General features: G+C 35.1%; 1 protein-coding gene across 1 annotated transcript in view; it reads right to left on the bottom strand.

Annotated features, from left to right (window-relative positions):
* The window catches only part of GUCY2C (guanylate cyclase 2C), a 103,853-nt gene that overhangs the window by 50,780 nt on the left and 35,290 nt on the right, over nt 1-17,783 (bottom strand). The window contains exons 7-12 of the mRNA XM_052000837.1: nt 16,758-16,866; nt 15,652-15,778; nt 10,358-10,443; nt 8,211-8,322; nt 6,123-6,204; nt 450-555 (exon numbers count right to left, since the gene is read on the bottom strand). Of these exons, the coding sequence (XP_051856797.1) occupies nt 450-555; nt 6,123-6,204; nt 8,211-8,322; nt 10,358-10,443; nt 15,652-15,778; nt 16,758-16,866 (622 nt within the window). The remainder of the gene's footprint in view (nt 1-449; nt 556-6,122; nt 6,205-8,210; nt 8,323-10,357; nt 10,444-15,651; nt 15,779-16,757; nt 16,867-17,783) is intronic.

Below are 17,783 nucleotides of genomic sequence, written 5' to 3'. Positions count from 1 at the left end.
ATTTATTGTATTATCAATTGTCTAGTCTTAAGAAAGTGATGGAGAATATGTTAATAACAGATTAAACTTTAAGTATATTTCTGACAGTTGGCTTTTAAACTTTTACCAACATACCTCTGAATGAAATTCTCACCTCAGAATTTACAGAAAGTTACTATTAAAATGCAAATATATTACCAGAAAAAACATAATACACTAATCTTTGAGTAGCTATTAACACAGCACCAGCACCAATGAGTTTATCAAATTAATTAGCTTCCATCCAGAAAAACAAAAAGTAGGGTCCTGAGGGATTAGAAGCAAATATCAAAAATATTATATTAGTGAGTGACAAGGTAATTCATCTATCTAAAACTGGTCATAGTCTTAGAAGATTATACACAAAAAAATTTTTTACCCATTCTTGATGTACTTAAAGAGAAAGGGGTTGGGAAGGATTTGGGCCTTACCTTCAGGCTCACAGGGCTAGTCTCATTAGTCTCCAGAAGTAAAATCTCTTCTGTTGGAATATGGGACCACTTCTTCTGACGAAGTTCATTATTCTTTCTATTTTTCCTTTACATAAATAAAATTGATTAGCCAGTGGCTATCAGCAATATGTCATATATCCTCAGAGTATTCAGAGAAAATTGAAACACACTGACTCTCTCAGGTAATTAAATTATTATTTGGTATGGTGAATGGACAAATGATTTACCTCTATATTCACCAAAATGTGGCCTGAGGATCTTACTGTAAAGCTTTCTGTTGAACCTTTATATCTCCTTATTAACTCTGGCTCTGAGCTCTTCTTGTTCCTTTTGATAGAATTATAGATCTGTAGAGTAATAGTGGAGCTTAGAGATTATCTTATTCAACCTCCTGACCATTTTACAGATGAAGGAATTGAAAGCTAAAAAAAGGACAAATTTTTGTTTTGGTTTGTTTTGCTTATTTTCCCCTCACACTCATATAGTGAACTAAAGAAAGATATAGGACTAAAATCTAAATCTTCTGACCATCAGGTCCAGAGCCCTCTTCACTCTACCATTCTGAAAAGTAAAAGGCAAAGATCAAGAAATTAGAGCCTTAAAGATAAATTTTAATTTGAAAATTGTCCAAGAAGATGAACCAGCTTGTATAGATACATTCAATTTATGTAAGAACAGTATTGCCCTTAAAATTGTTTCATATACTTGAATTAGTTTACCTCTGAGACTCCTTGTTAATTATTCATCCACCATGCAGAAAACTGGCTCTTTCAGCAGGAGTACCAAAATCTCTTAACATTTTATAAAGGAGTCTAGTGGAAAGAGCACTGAACTTGTAGTTAGAAAACTTGTGCCTAAATCAAAGTTTCTGCCATTAAACAGCATGAACTTAGACAAGTCACAAATTCATGGGGTTTTAGCTTCTTGCATTTATAAAATGAAGGGATTGGACTAGAAAATCTTTAAGGCCCCCTCTAGCTCTGACATTCTTAGAATTTCACTCCAATCACAACTAAGAGCATTCCAGCTTCTCACCCCAGCAGTGCCAAATGATTTTCAAGCTGGGCAACAGGGCCCCACAAATAATTAACTTTTTTTCTTATAGAGAACACTTCAATGGAAATCAGTAGGAGTTAATCTCCCTTCTGGGAGTTTTTTTGTTCATCAATAATCTTCATGTCTGATACTTAGTTTTTAGGCAAATTCTGTTATTTTTCTACAACTAGTGACTTCTTTGAGATGCATCTTCATCTTGTTAGTTTCTCTTATTTGGAAGTTTCTCTTATCTACTATGTTATGAAGGAAAGGTTTTTACAACCTTATTCCAGAGTAATTTCTTTTCCCAAGATCCTCATTTTGGGAACTTTTAAGAGGTCATTGATTCTCCTTCTTAACCTACCCATAAACAAACATTGAATTTTCTCTTATCCAATGGTGAAATAGCACAATGTTCTCCATCATATTGGGGAGAACATTATTGTCCACTTCCCTGTATAAACCTGCAAATAAAAAACTAGAGAAGTGGGATCCTCAGCTTAGAGACTATTGATTGGTTAATTAAAGAATGTATACTTTATACAAAGTAGACTAAAGTTGAGGTAACTAGGTGGCAAAGTGGATAGAGTATCATGAAGACTCATCTTCCTGAATTAAAATGTGGTTTCATATGTTTACTAGCTGTGTGACCTTGGGCAAGTCACTTAACCATTTTTGCCTCAATTTCCTCAATTGTAAAATGATCTGGAGGAGAAAATGGCAAACTATTCCAGTATCTTTGCCAAGAAAATCCTAAATGAGGTGACAGAGAGTGAAATGACTGAACAACCAACATCCTAAGCAGAATTACATAAAGAGAAATACCCTAAGCCCTCTCTACAAGTAAATAAAGCCAGTTTTTACTAAAAGCTACTCACCCTTTCCTCAAGACTCGGTTAGCTGAGGAAACTAAAGGCTTGGCCTGTTGTCATCCCTTCCTGGTTTCTGAGTATGAAGCATTCTTAAGGAGTACTAGATGCCCTCTCTAATCACTAGAGATACCTCAATCTAGGGAGCTTCTTTTAGTTAAATCAACCTGAGATGCCCTAGCTACAGCTAAGTAAATCTCCTTTGGTTAACTGTCAAATGATCTACAAATGCCTTATTTTTGTTCTAATATTAAAACTAATGTGCCAAAGAACAGCCTTAGTCAATTCTATACCAGAACAAAGGTTCTTAATTAAATATTCTGGTTAAAAGAAAATTATTCATAGGATATAGAAAGATAACTAATCTTAAAATCACTTCTCTATTAAATAAAAATTAATTTTAAAATCATACATACATGCAAATATACACATATAAATATATAGTTATCTCATGATGCCTTTTCTCACTTGCAGATTCAATATGTCATAGGATACCATAAGAAATTAAATGGGAATTTTGAGGGGAGTTTTGCAGAAGACATGCAAAGGCCATTAGAATATACAGAAAAAAATTTAGAAACTCAGAAATTCATAAAATATATTTATATTATATAATATCAACATATTTTTCTTTTTTATATCATAATAATTCAGACATCCTCTCTAATACAAAGAGAGGATCAAAATATTTTATGCAGATTTTCCAGATCACATTTCTAACCCCATTGATGTAGAATGAATAAATAAATATTTCTATTTATATGTATATATATACATACATATACACACATAGATATGTATAATATATACATATATAGATATATGCAATATATATGTACATATAATATACACACATATAAATATATGCTTCAATAGATAGCATGATGGTTCCAGAATTGAGTAGAAAAAAGAGAACTGGACTTCATTTGTGAAATAGCACAGAGATTTCAATGATCTCAAGATAATCCTAACAAAAAAAAAATTATATCTTTTAAACCTCAGTAACCTCCCAGAAAGGTAACATGATTTAGTAGCTAGAGAGCTGCCCTTGGACTCAAGAGGACTTGATTTTCAATTCTGCCTTTGACACCCACTGCCAGGATGGCCCTGAGTTAAATCCTATTTCCTCTCTGTCTCAGTCTCTAAATTGACAAGAAAATGCCCATCTGCTTTGGTAGGAGGAAACTGCTCATCCCTAGCTCCTTGTGGTAAAGAAATCACAGGTCTGGTTAAAAAAAAATCTTCTTGGTAATGCTATATGGTCATGAGTCATGGAAAAACCACAGCATTTAAAGAATCAGAATTATGGGTAACTCAAGGAGAATGCAAAGGTATAAATTGACTGTGGCATTTTACTAATGGCAGCTTGCATACAAGAAATAGAACAAAAAATATCATCCAAGAAATGTATAATTTGAAAAGACATTGCAGAAATAGGCTGATCCATAAATGAGGGAGAGGTATGACCAATGGAGAGTTAAAACACACTGCTCCTTATATAGAGACAGAGGTACCAGATATGAATTGAATATGAAGGGATAATACCTTTTTTTAAAAATCATGAAATTAAGGATTGAGAGAGGAATATTTGGAAGAAAGGGGAAAGGAGAAGTGGAAAAGAGGCAAGAAAAAGCTTTTACAGTGGAAGGGAAGAAAAGGAGAAAAGGGTGAATGAGTGAACTTTATTCTCTTTAGAATTGATTCAAAGAGGAAATATCATGCATATTCAATAGAAATCTATCTTACCTTGCAAGAAAATGGGCAGGGAATGGGATGGGAATGAGGGAGGGTGATAAAAGAGAGAGCATATTAGGGGAGGAAGTGGTCAGTACTAAAACACTTTTGAGGAGGAACAGGGTAAAAGGAGAGAGAATAAATAGGGGGAATTATAGTTAGAAATAATAATTATAAAAACAAATTTCAAAGTAAGTTTCTCTGACAAGACCTCATTTCTCAAACATAGAGGAAACTGAGTCAAATATATAAAAAATAAGAGCCATGTCTCAATTGATAAATGATCAAAAGATATGATCTGGGCCCAAAGGGCTATCAATTCATATATATCTTTTGATCTAACAAAACCACTATTAGTCATGAATACCAAAAGAGATTTTTTTTCAAGAAAAGAAAATAACATATATAAATGGATATATAGATATATATAATATTCATAGCAACTCTTCTCAGGGTTAAAAAAAATGGAAACTGAGGGTGTGCCCATCATTTGGGAAATGGTTCAATAAACTGTGGTGTTTGTTTGTAAACGAAAATTTTTGTTCTTTGGGAAATGATGAACAGGATGCTCTCAGAAAAACAAAACCTCAAACCTGGAAAGTCCTCTGTGAACTCAAGCAAAGTGAAATATATTGTGTACAGAGTAACAGCCATGTTCTGAGATGACCAGCTATGAATAACTTTGCTATTCTCAGTAGTACAATCATCTGCAACTACTCTGAAGGATTTATGATAAAAAATTCCATCCATATTGATTATATCTGAATACAGATTGAAACATTCTCTTTCCCTCTCTATCTCTCTCCCTTTTTTAAACTTAATTTTTCCTGAGGGTTTTTATTTTCATTAGGATGGGAGATTTATGTTTTCTTTTACAATTTAACTTTTATGGAAATGTTTTGTATAACTTCACATGTGGTTTCTTAATTGTGGGTGGGGATAAGGGAGAAAACCTAGAACTCAAAAAATTTAAAAACAATTGTAAAAAAGAATTTGTTTTGAATGTAACTGGGAGAGAAATATAAAATAAAATAAAATAGAAAACACTGCTCCTTGGTTTTGATTACCCCATATATACACCACAGCAGTGATGGTGGTAGCTCTCTTGCCTTCAAAAGGCAATTTTGTGAATTTATGCCCACATCTTTACTTTCTGTCATAGCTATTTATGGAAAAGCTTTGCTTCAGTCCAGTCCATACTCTTAGGTGTTTGCAAAGAATAGGGCAAATTTGTTGATTAGTATGACTACATTAGTTCTTAAAGAGAGTAATTTCCCTGAGAATAGAGAAGAAAAATGTTGGGAGCTTCCATGCTGGCCATTAGGGATTTTATACCTCCTTGCTAATTAGAAATGGAGTTACACAGACATACATACAAATATATTATATAATACAGCTATAGATAAATAGATTCATGTAGAAATCTATGTAACAGGACCCTGGTCAATGAGGATTCTGCCCTTAGAGCGTGTACAATGTGCCTTCCTGATTCTGATCCAAGTTGAGACTTGATGGACCTGTTTCTAGGCATACAGGATTGGGAGTTCCCACACTGGTAATTTCCTATACTGACAAAATCATAAGTAGATCCAGATATCCCCTCAAAATGATTAATAAACCAACAGATTAAATAGATAAACCTCTGTTGAGTTTTTTAGAACATAATAAATATCAATTGCAATTATAATCAAGAATAATACTACTGCCATTTCTATTATACTTCAAAATTTTGTACAAAGTTTTACATACATTAGTTCATATGAACCCCCTAATTTAGAGTAATTAGTTTATTAAATGATTTATGAAGTCCCTTCCATGTTTAGATCTAATTATTAGACTTTATGAAATCCTGTCTTCTTGACTCCCAGTCTTGGTACTCCATCCACTACACCATGCTCCCTTCTTTAAGTATGGATTAAGATGATTCTGAATAGGAGAAGGGGTGTGTGTGTGTGTGTGTGTGTGTGTGTGTGTGTTTGTGTGTATCCTACCCCCTAATAAGGGAGGGAGGTACCTGAGCACCAGTAGAGAGATGAGTAGTATAAATATAACAGTTCCTGTTAGGGCAAAGACAGCAATCATCAGGATTTCAGGGTCTGTGGTAGAGGAGACAAAGAATAACACATTACCACAAATCAATGAGAATAAGTCTTTAAAAGCATTTGTTTTAAAAATCACAGTTGTCAAATGCTACCTAGAGAGGAAACAAAAAAATCTAGGTTTTTTTCTAAACTTTTCTCTGCAATTAGTTTCATTCTCCTTGACCTGTACATATACTCTACTCCCTACCCTTACTATGCCAGAAGAAAAAAAAAACCTAACATTTATATAGCTGTATGTTCTAAGCATTGTGCTGAGGATTTCATAATTATCATTTCATTTGATCCTCATAACAACTCTAGAAGGCAAGTGATATTATTATCCCCATTTTACAGATGAGGAAATTGAGGCAAACAGAGATTAAGTGACTTGCCTGAGGTTGCACAGCTAGTGTCTGAGGCTGAATTAGAATTCAGTTATTCCTAACTCCAGGGCCCAGTATTCTGTCCACTGAGCCACCTAATTTCAATAGATAGAAACCACTATGTCAAAGCAATGTTAAAAGAGGAAGATGGAAAAGTATTGGGAATGAGTTTTTAAAAGTAACTAGTAGTTCTGGACAGCTTAGAAAAATAATTTTCTGTGTTTTCTCAAAGATATTGACTACCTAGAATATGTCTAAAAACAGACAATCAGGTGAGGGAACTAGAAGCCATATTATACAAAGAATGAAAATAGACAGGGGAGGTCAGTGATATCCTATTCAAATTAAAACAGATCCCTACCGGCTACATATTGACTTAGAAAACCACAATATTAACATTACCTAAATTGCAGTATTATTTATTTATTTATTAAACATTTCCCAATTACATTCTAATCTAAATCAGTAAGCACTCAGGAGTTTTGGTTTTGTGGGCTTCTGGGCTAGATGATTATATGGTTACCAGATTGAATGACTATATCTAAAGATTATCATTATTAGGTAAATAGAATGATTCAGGTTGGTCTCTAATGCAATGCTTCATGAATCAGTCCTTGATACTATATTGCTTATTTTTTCCATGAATAACTTAGATAAAGGTACTGATGACATGCTTATTGAAATTGCAGACAACATGCATGAAACTAGATAGGATAGCTAACCCGTTGTACATAAAGAAATCAGAATCCAATAATATCTTGGTAGGACAGAATAATGGGCCAAATCTGATAAGATGAAATTTAATAGGGACAAATTTGAAGTCCTTTATTTGGGTTCAACAATCACCTTCACAAGACAGGGAAGGTTTGGTAGACAAACAATTATCTGGAAAAGCTCTGGTGGAGCTCAATTTAGATCAATAGCTCAATATGACAGTTAGATAGATTAATAAAGGAAGTAGAAATGCTTAACCTGAAGAAAGATCTGTAGGGAGATTCTAAGATTTCTAAATTTAAAAGATTTATCTTATTCCCAAACAGCAATATGATCATAGTCCAAAGTAAGGTAACAGCTGTCAACATTTTATTCACAAACAATATTTGTCTAAAATTATTATCCTAAAATTAATTCATTGAAAACCTTCTAAAAAATCAAATGTATTTTGTAGGCAAACCATCCATTAGTAGGTATTTAATCCTTTAAGAACCATGCTAAAATTTCTCTCCATTTCTTCTAAGTCTTTACAATAAACCAGGTACCATCAGCCTGTATCTGTTCAGACTGGGAACTCCCAATGCCCATATAAGTAATTTCTTAGTTTCTTTTCTCCCAAAATTCATGGGCTTTTAGCTAAAGCTCTAGATAAGAGAATCAAAGATGAAGACTAATTTGGGTCTGATTCTATGTCATTCTTAAATAGAGTTTCAGTCAAAGCACTGGTATTTGAAAGTAAAAAGGAAGGAAGTTATTTTGTCTCAAGCCATATTACAGCTACATAGCAAATTGGCAAATATATTTAAGATGATATGTTTCAGATTAAAACAGTAGAAACAAAGGCTACATTAAACAATGGGATCTATTCCTTGCTATCAGAAACAACTTTAATAAGTGAAAATTCATCAAAAATGCCTTACTTACTTTTTCCTGGTTCACCATGGGGAAGTTTTTGATTCTTCCAGGTGAGACTAGGTTTTTCCTCAAAGTGAACAGTCTTATTTAGATGGGTGTCGTAGCGCAAAAGATATTTATACTGTGGCAATAAATGAGGGAAAAAAAGCCAGTAAAAAGAAAGAAGCATTTTGTTAAACCATTATGAAACTTGTATGAACTAATGCAGAGTGAAACCAGTGGATGCAGGGGGACAATTTTCATAATTAAGATTTCGGAGTTCTGGGACTGCTAGTGGTACAGTGGATAGAGCACCAGCTCTGAAGTCAGGAGATCCTGAGTTCAAATCTGGTTTCAGACACTTAACACTTCCTAGCTGTGTGACCCTGGGCAAGTCACTTACCCCCAAATGCCTCAGCAAAAAAACAATAACAACAACAACAATAAAATAAAAACTTCATAGTTCTGATTAATGCAATGACCAACAGCAACTCTGGAAGACTGATAAAGATTAAGTATGTATCTAAAATGTGCTGGTAAATGTTTAACTATTGGTTCTCTAAAAAAAAAAAGAAAAGAAAAGAAATGTGTATATAGGATATATACTTTTAACTTTAATTTGCATTTTCTCCATCTCTTTCTTGTTTAGACAATCGAAATGACTATAAATCAAGCCCTGATTTTTAGTATTTGCAGATTTCTGAGGTGTGAATACTCACACTTAAAATTACACAATTATCTCTCTGACCAACTTGAGAAGCCTACACCATCCCTTTGTCTGTTTCCCACCTCTTCTCAGAGAGACAATGGATGAAAGATGATGAAGAAGGCATGTCATTTCAGACAGGGTCAAAAGGCAGATTTATTTCCTTATTTATACATGCTGGTTACAATTTGGGAGGCTGGAGTGGGCAGGGAGTTGATAGATATTGAGAGTGATGAAAAACATAAACCATTAATTAAATGTTAAAGACAAGAAAGAAATCCACAGGGGGATTTAGATGATCAGTTTTATAACAATTGTGTTATATTTCAGGTGCATTTTACCTTTTTAATGTATGTAACAAAGTTTTTAATACTCTTTCCTACTCTTTGTTTATTGAAATATTCATGTTTGTTGAGTTCATAATTTAAGACAATTTAAAAAATAAACCCTTTCTTGTGATTTATTTTTTTCCCCTTCAACTATACTAGAATCTCCTTTTGACACTTTGCAGTACAGTGATGTTTTGAAAGAGTGCTTCTCCATTCTATAGCCTATCCATGGTAATTAAATTACTATAGAACCTATAACTTGGTTAACTCAGACACAGTTCTCCTTTGGCCAAGGAGCTTTCCTCTGTGGCAGAAACTCAAACTGCACCTATAGTCCAAATCTGATACTATATACAAGCATATATGTTGATCTAGCTGTGCCCACTTGGGAAAAGAGGAAGGGAGGGAGAGAAGGGAAGAAGGGAGGGAGGAAAAATAAGGAGGGAAGGAGGGAGGGAGGGAGAGAATGGCAAGAAGATAGTTCTTGCTTTTACTAAGTTTAGGATGTGGATAGAAAGTCCATATGGTACAGATTAAGATAAGTAAATAACGACATGAAGTAATAATAAAGTGGCATGATGTATTTCATTGTTTATTGGGAAAAAATCCCTTTTAATGCAAGCAAGCACCTTTCAGCACACTAGGCAGCTCCCTAAAACAATAAATTTAAGAGAAGGTGCTCCCCTGCATTGGTAGAAGAATCTTCTTCAAAGAAGAGTTCCCAATAAGCAATGAAATCACAGATATAGCACCTCTCTCTAGAGTAACAAAATAACTGCCAAATGAATGGGAGGAGTTCAGTGATGTTGAAATTTATAGAAAGACAAGGTTACTATAAGCTAATGTATATCCTTTGCCCTCTGGAATAATTTAATTTATTGAGGAGAAGAAGGTAGTTCATTGAAGAAAATTCCTCTACCAAAGAAAGTAGATACTGCTATCATATACATTTTGCAGACAAAGAAGGTAAAATAAAAGTTGTTAAATAGCTTGCCCATGATCACTTAGCTAGCAATTGTCTGAAGTTCAAATCTAGTTCTTTCAGACATTGAGTATAGAACTCTATTCACTCTGCCATATTCCCACAATATTCTTACAATTCTAATAATCCTTCCTTATCCAGCTTTTAAAAGCCAACATACCTCACATGTATCTGCTGAAGTATACAGAAGAGTCACATTATTGTCAATATCCCCCCATTCATCCAGAGTCACAGGACCTAGAGTTCCTAAGGGGAAAATCAATCAGGATTAGTAGTCAATATTCACATTCAACCTTAGAGACATTAAGACGACACAATATGCAAGGGACAGGTCCAAAATCTCAAAACTTCAAGACCAATGCTCTTTTTGTTGCACCATTCCATTTTTATGTGGCTGGAGAGTTTCTAGAAAAGGCCTCAAGGGAAAGATATGGGGAATAGAGAGAATGACTTTTTGTTTCAAAGTCTGGACTTTAAATTACACCTTTGATGGTCCACAAGATTATTTCTTTTATAAAAGAAATTATCCCAAGCTTGTAATATCAGCCCCATAATATGAAAACAAATGGCACCACCAAATTTCTTATACTTTCAGGCTATAGAGATGCTATGCTGCAATGAAACTGAATGAATATCCATTTATTATCAGTAGCTAATTAAGGATGTGCTGAATTAATTCTCCCTGGAAATCTCTGAGGAACACTTCTTCTTTGAGGGAAACTCTAAATACTGTCTCAATAAATTAGACAGAAAGGTAAGTTCTTACTCAAGAGAAAAACTCTCTTCACAGAGCATCCAGGTTGGGATAACAGATATCTAGACACTCAGAGATGGTTTCCTATTAATTAGCAATGACTTTTCCTAAGAATGTGTAAAATTCAAGTCAAGTTGCTCATTTTTGCCACTTGCAACAGGACAACCATTAAGCAATGGATTCCACCAGCTGAAGTTTGTGCAATTTGGGTTGAGAGTCCAGTGGAAATAGCAGGATCACAGTGTTTTTCAGCTTATTTTAGCCAGTGATGAATTGGAACAGCCTTAGGCAGACACAGCCATTGATACTTCTTAAATGATTGTTAAGAGTGGATGAAAAAACTGAAAAAAAACCCCATTTTTCTTTCTCTCTCCAATCTACCACTTTAGCACTCGCGCTCATATATCCCAAAATACCGGAAGAAAAAGCTTTTGGTCGTTCTTCACCAGCCAATACACCATGCATTCTGTCTCCCTCACCCCATTCACATACATTGTGTGGGACTATGCTGCCATCTAAAGGTGAGAAAAGAGGTTTCTTTATCTCATGGCTAATAGCTATCTCTGAGGGTGCTGAGGAGACTCATCTTGGGGGGATGTCTCCTCTTCTAGACTGTATTATAGCATCATAAATTTAGAGTTAGAAGAAATCCTTGAGAACATCCAGTACACTTCTCAGATTTTATAGATGAGGAACTAAAAAGATCATAAAACTAGTAAGTATAAGTAGAACTCAATTCTTTTGACTGTGAATTGCTCTATCAGCTGATCAAAAGAGAAAATATTTTTCAAAGAACTTAACACAGTTCTTGGCACATAATAGGTGCTATAGAAGTGTTTATTCCCTTCCCTTTTCAATGTGCCAGCTTGACTTTCTGGAAATTCTTCAAGAATTCAATGCAGGAGAAATTAGTGAAGGGATGATGGACTATAGTATCATAGATTTGGGAAGGAGATTTTCAGATTTTTCCTTGCATTATAAATGAGGATCAGAGGTGCAGAGATATCAAGTTACTTGTCCATAGAATGACAAAGGATGGAAGTGGTAGAGTCAGGTCTTGAACTGAGGTCTCAAACTTCAAAACCCTGGCTCCTTTCACTGAACCATTCTGCTTTTGATGGCAAGAAAGTTCCTAGGGAAAATCTCATGGGAGAGGTATGGGGAACACAGAGAGTAGTTTTTTGTTTCAGAGTCTGGGCTTTTAATTTACAGCTCTACTTTTTCTGTATCTCATAGCTAATAGCCATCTCTGTAGTCCACACTATTTTTTTATGAAAAAGGAATTATCCCGAGTGTGAAATATCTCTCACTCAAAAAAAATTCAGGATGAGTAGAGTATGTAGTGCTTCACATAAAAGAATTTCTGGCAGGTTCATCTGTTGTAATATTCATAGCAAGAAAATAAAAGATCACAAAGAGGATTCTAAGGTGAAGGAGACAGAGGTAGAATGAAGGAACAACAATAGTCACTGAAGAGGTGTAAGATAGAAGGCATGCCTTCAGCATCACTATAGAACTGGCAACAAAAACACTTGATAAGTATCACTGATCTAGAACCTCTACCAATGTATTGCTCTAATGGGATGGATGCAACCCAAGATGTATGAAGATTATGCTAAAGGAGAAGTCCTTCAGAGGTAGAAAAGCTTAAAGTACAAGCTTGTGGGGGGGGGGGCTGTATGTGTGTGTGGTGTCCACAATTCAGCTTGACTAAGTTTAGGAAGACTACCTATATTTCCAAACTAGTACTAGGGTGATATAAGTTATAACATCACTTACACAGTTATGATTTACAGATCTCTGAAGTCTTGAAATATAGAATATGGAAAAATAGAAAAGTTTATATTTTCTGGATAGCTAATTAGAACTCATGAGGAAGAAAAGAGTTTTAGAGATATTGTCTCATTTTTTCTCCTGCCTCTTTTATTTGCCTTTTAAAGTCTTTTATGAGCATTTCCAAGAAGCCTCTTTAGACTTGAGACCAATTCATATCACTCTTTGAAATTTCTTCTATGGACATTTTGTCCTTGTCTGAGGTGGTGTTTTGGTCTGCCCTGTCACTGTAGTAGCTTTCTATGGTCAAGATTCTTTTCTGTTTCTTGCTCATCTTCTTTCCTTTTCTTTTGGTATATTGTCTTTTTTTACTTTTATGGTTGAGCTCTGCTTCTGGGGTAAAGAGGACACTGTCCCAAGCTTCCTATGCAGTTCTGAGACGTGGCTTTGAGCACAAGGGCCCCTTGTGTTTGCAGGAGGTAGTTTTGCCTACTCTTTTCAGGAAACAGCCTGGTTTCCCAGAATTTGCCTTCTGAACTGGTACTGGAAACTGCCCCACTGATTTGCTCCTCTGCTGAAGCAGGACTGAGGGTCTTAGTTGCTGATTTGCTGTGATTAAAACCCTTTTCCAAAGTCTATCTGAGTTGGACCAAAAACTCTTTTCACCTCAGTTAAGACTGACCTTTCTTGAAGTTTTTCCAGTCTATCTTGAGCTGGAGAGAAATTTTATTCCTTTAGACTCTGTTCAGAGACTTGGTTTCATGTGGTTTTTGAGGGATACTCTAGGGATACTGTTTCAATAAATTAGACAATTCTAGAATTCCTGTGGTGTGGCTCTTTCCTTTTTTAACATCCTTCTTTTTAGTCTTCCATCTGCCAACATAAATCCAACATAAATCTTTGAAAGTTGAATTATGGGAGTGGGGGGAGAAAGGGCAAAGCCAAGATGGCAGAGAGTAGATAGGACTACCTGAGCTCTTCCTGGTTTCCCTCAGAATCAACACTAGATCAAACCTCTGGATGGATTTTGGAGTGACCGAACCCACAAATATTTGGAGTATAATAATTTTCCATCATAAATTATTTTGGAAGGACTTCAGGAAAGCTCTGTCTCAATTGAGCAGGGAAAACACAAAAGATGCAATCTAGGGAGGCTCAGAGAGGAAGGCCTGGCACAGGGAATCTAGTGAGAAGCTGTTAACCAAAATGTAGCAGCACTGAGACTCTTTCCTGGTTCAGAAAGCCAGTGGATTAGCAAATTAGCTGTGAGACCTCTAGTGCAACTATGGAAGGCAAAAAGTGAACCCATAAACCCCAGCATAACAGGCAGGGCATAGCTAGGTTTACCCAGCACAATGGGGAAACCTGTAGCATCACTGGCCCCAGCACAGACAATTAAAAAGCCCTAGGAGCAAAATGAGCAAAAAAGCAAAAAGACCTTCAACCATAGAGAACTACTATGGAGACAAAAAGACCAGAACACAAGCCCAGAAGAGAACACCAAAGTCAAAATGCCTCCAGATGAAGCCTCAAAGGGAATATGAATTTGTCTCAAGCACAAAAGGCTCTCTTGGAAGAGCACAAAAAGGCTCTTAAAAGAGAGTTGGAAGAAAAATGGAGGAAAGAAATGAGAACTTTGGACCAGCTAAGTGGTGTAGTGGATAGAGCACCAGCCCTGAAGTCAAGAGGACCTCACTTCAAATCTGGTCTCAGACACTTAATACTTCCTAGCTGTGTGATCCTGGGCAAGTCACTCAATCCCAACTGCCTCAGGAAAAAAAATAAGAAAGAAAGAAATGGGAGCTTTGTAGGAGAGTTTGAAAAAGGGAACATAGAAATTGGCTGAAGAAAACAACTCCTTAAAAATTCATTTGATGAAATGGAAAAAAATACTACAGAAAAAAAACTAAAAAAAAATTTTTTTTGGCAAAATAGAGAAAGAACCCAGCTCCTTGAAAAATAGAATTGGTGAAATGGGGAGGGAGGGCAGAAATCCAATGAACAAAACAAATCCTGTAAAAGTACAATTGGACAAATGCAAAAGGAGATTTTTAAAAATCTAACTAAAGAAAATAATTTACTAAAAATTAGAATTGGACAAATGAAAGTGGATGAGTCAATGAGACATCAAGAATCAGTCAAACAACCCCCACCAAAAAAATTGAAAAAATAGAAGAAAATGTAAAATGCCTCATTGGAAAAACTGACCTAGAAAATAGATCCAAGAGAGACAATTTAAGAATTACTGGACTACATGAAAGCCATGATGAAAAAAAGAACCTGGACAACATCTTTCAAGAAATCATTAATGAAAACTACTCTGATATCCTAGAAGCAGAGGGTAAAATAGTCATTGAAAGAATCCACTGATCATCTCCTGAAAGAGACCCCAAAATGAAAACTCTAAGGAATATTGTAGCTAAATTCCATAATTATCAGATCAAAGAGAAAAAAAAACTGCAAGCAGTCAGAAAGAAACAATTTAAATATCAAGGAGTCACAATCAGGATTACCCAGCACCTTGCAGCTTCCACTTAAAAGGATCAAAGGACCTGGAATATGATATTCCAGAAAGCAAAGAATCTTGCACAATTATCCGGCAAAAAACTAAGCATTATCTTTCAGGGGAAAAGATGGACATTCAATGAAATAGGGCTGAACAGAAAATTTGATCTTCAAATACAAGACTCAAGAGAAGCATAAGAATGTTTTTTTTTTTTAAAAAAAAAAAGGGGTGGGGAGGAAGGAAAAAAAGAAAGAAAGTTGAATTGTGGTTCTCTACACAATAGATATGGGATAATATTTTGAGTGACCATCCTAGCAAATCTTTCCCATTGCTGCCTATGATCAATTTAAACATCAAAACCCATCTTCAACTTTCTTTAAAAGGTGTTGATTTCATACACATGAATTTTATACTTAAGTACCTTGGAAAGTGAGGTTTCGGAAACCATGGGAAAAATGGTCATTTGATGTATTTTGAAGTGCTTGCTGAACCATGTGTCCAAATAGCATGATTCCATCCATGTGGGCAAGAACAAAGTCATCTTTCACCTAAAAGGAAAGGATTGTGGGGAGAACCCCACAAAAATTTGAGTCTAAACCAATATTCTAATTTTAAGTTCATATCAAAAGGCTATGTAGCTCAGTTCAGTGCAAAACTAATGGGAGGGAAATTAGTCTGCATTTACATATTATTTCATTTGATCCTCACCAATAGCACTATGAAGTAGATACTACAAGTAGCTTTCTCCCCCTTTTATGGACAAAAAAACTGAAGCTTAGAAAGCTTAAATGCCCAATCACCCAGCTAGTAAGTCAGAGTGAGATTTTAAACTAGGCCTCTCGGTTTCCCAAAGAGCACTCTTTCCACTCTAAGATAGGACATTAGCAGAGATATGTAGAAAGGTCTCAAACTATAGAATGAGAGATGATAGCTCTTGATCAAATTATATAATCCCACCTCTTTGTGTGCCTCACTTCAACCTAGACCCTTGACCCTCCAAGTTCCCAAGGCCCTCAGAATGCCCACTAGATATCTAAGATCCCCTACAGAAGGTTTCACCTTTCCAAATTTAGCCTTCTCAAAATTCTAGACTAAAAAAGTTCAAATAAACGTTTTCACATTAAGTTAGTGATTGGTAACAATTATTTTGCTACCCACCCTTCCTGGTGATACTTTAACAAAGGACAATAATCTAACCCAAGAATGAATCTCTAATGGTGACAGACTTGTCTAAGAGTTACTTATTAGGGGGCGGGGAAGGAAGATAGAATGAGAAGAAGCTTTTCATCCCTCATCAAATGCTATTACATATCAATGCCTACCAGAGAGGCAAAACTAGGGGGCTTTTATCGTTCTACTTGAATGTGACAGATGCTTCTTTCAATATGAAGCTGTCATGACAATAGAGTAGTTCAAGTCTAATCCTTGTGATGATAATAGTCTGTGAGAAGGAAACAAATTGTTGTCAAGTCTAGCATATGGGGCCCCATTGCCAAAACAAAGAAAATTGCACTAAATGTGGATTACCAATGAAATATTTAGTAGGTTGGATAAGCTGGATTTCGTAGAGTTCAATGTCACCACAAGGACGTTTTTCATGTAAGGAGCTGATGTGGTGTTCTCAAAATACTGGTTACTGAAATAAAAAGCATAGGTTCCCTTTTGAAAATATATCCAAAAACAGCTTTCTTAAAACATAAAGAGGTCTAAATCAGCCTCAAGATAATTTCCTCATGCATTTTGACCTCAAAAAAAGTTGTGTATGTCACAAAATGTTCTATGACTCTGCTGCTCCTTTTTTTTTAAAAAAAAATCATTTTCCCTGGTTACATGTTAAGAAATATTTTTTTTGTTACACATGTACATTCTTTTTTTACGCATTTCCTTATGAATCATGTTGGGAAAAATATTAGAACAAAAGGGAAAAATTACAAGAGGGAAAAACTATAGGAAAAAAAAATGAACATGGTATGTGTTGATTTACATTCAGTCTCCATAGTTCTCTCTCTGTATGCCATTTTTTAATCCAAAGTTTAAGGATTGCTTTGGATCACTGAACTGCTGACAAGAACCAAGTCTTGTCTTAGTTGATCATCACACAATCTTGCTGTTGCCATGTGCAATGGTATACAATGTTTTCTGGTTCTGTTTGTTTAATAGGCAAATCTTTCTAGGTCTTTCTAAAAATCAGCCTTTTCATCATTTTTCATAGAATGACAGACCTACATCTCACACTCCATACTAAAATAAAGTCAAAATGGATAAATGATTTAAACATAAAGGTTGATAGTATAAGCAAATTAGGAGAGCAAGGGATAGTTTATCTATCAGATCTTTAGAGAAGGGAGGAATTTATGGCTAAAGAAAAAACTAGAAAACATTATGAAATGCAAAATGATCAATTTTGATTACATTAAACTAAAAAGATTTTGCACAAACAAAACCTAGACTGCCAAGATTAAAGAGAAGCAGAAAGATGGGAAATAAGTTTTACAACCAGTATTTCTGATAAAAGTCTCATTTCTAAAAAATATAAAGAACTGAGTCAAAAGA

The sequence above is a fragment of the Antechinus flavipes genome, chromosome 5, assembly GCF_016432865.1.
Source record: "Antechinus flavipes isolate AdamAnt ecotype Samford, QLD, Australia chromosome 5, AdamAnt_v2, whole genome shotgun sequence".
Lineage (NCBI taxonomy): Eukaryota > Metazoa > Chordata > Mammalia > Dasyuromorphia > Dasyuridae > Antechinus > Antechinus flavipes.
The sequence above is the reverse complement of the archived record's forward strand: the minus strand, read 5'-3'. Positions and strand labels throughout refer to the sequence as shown.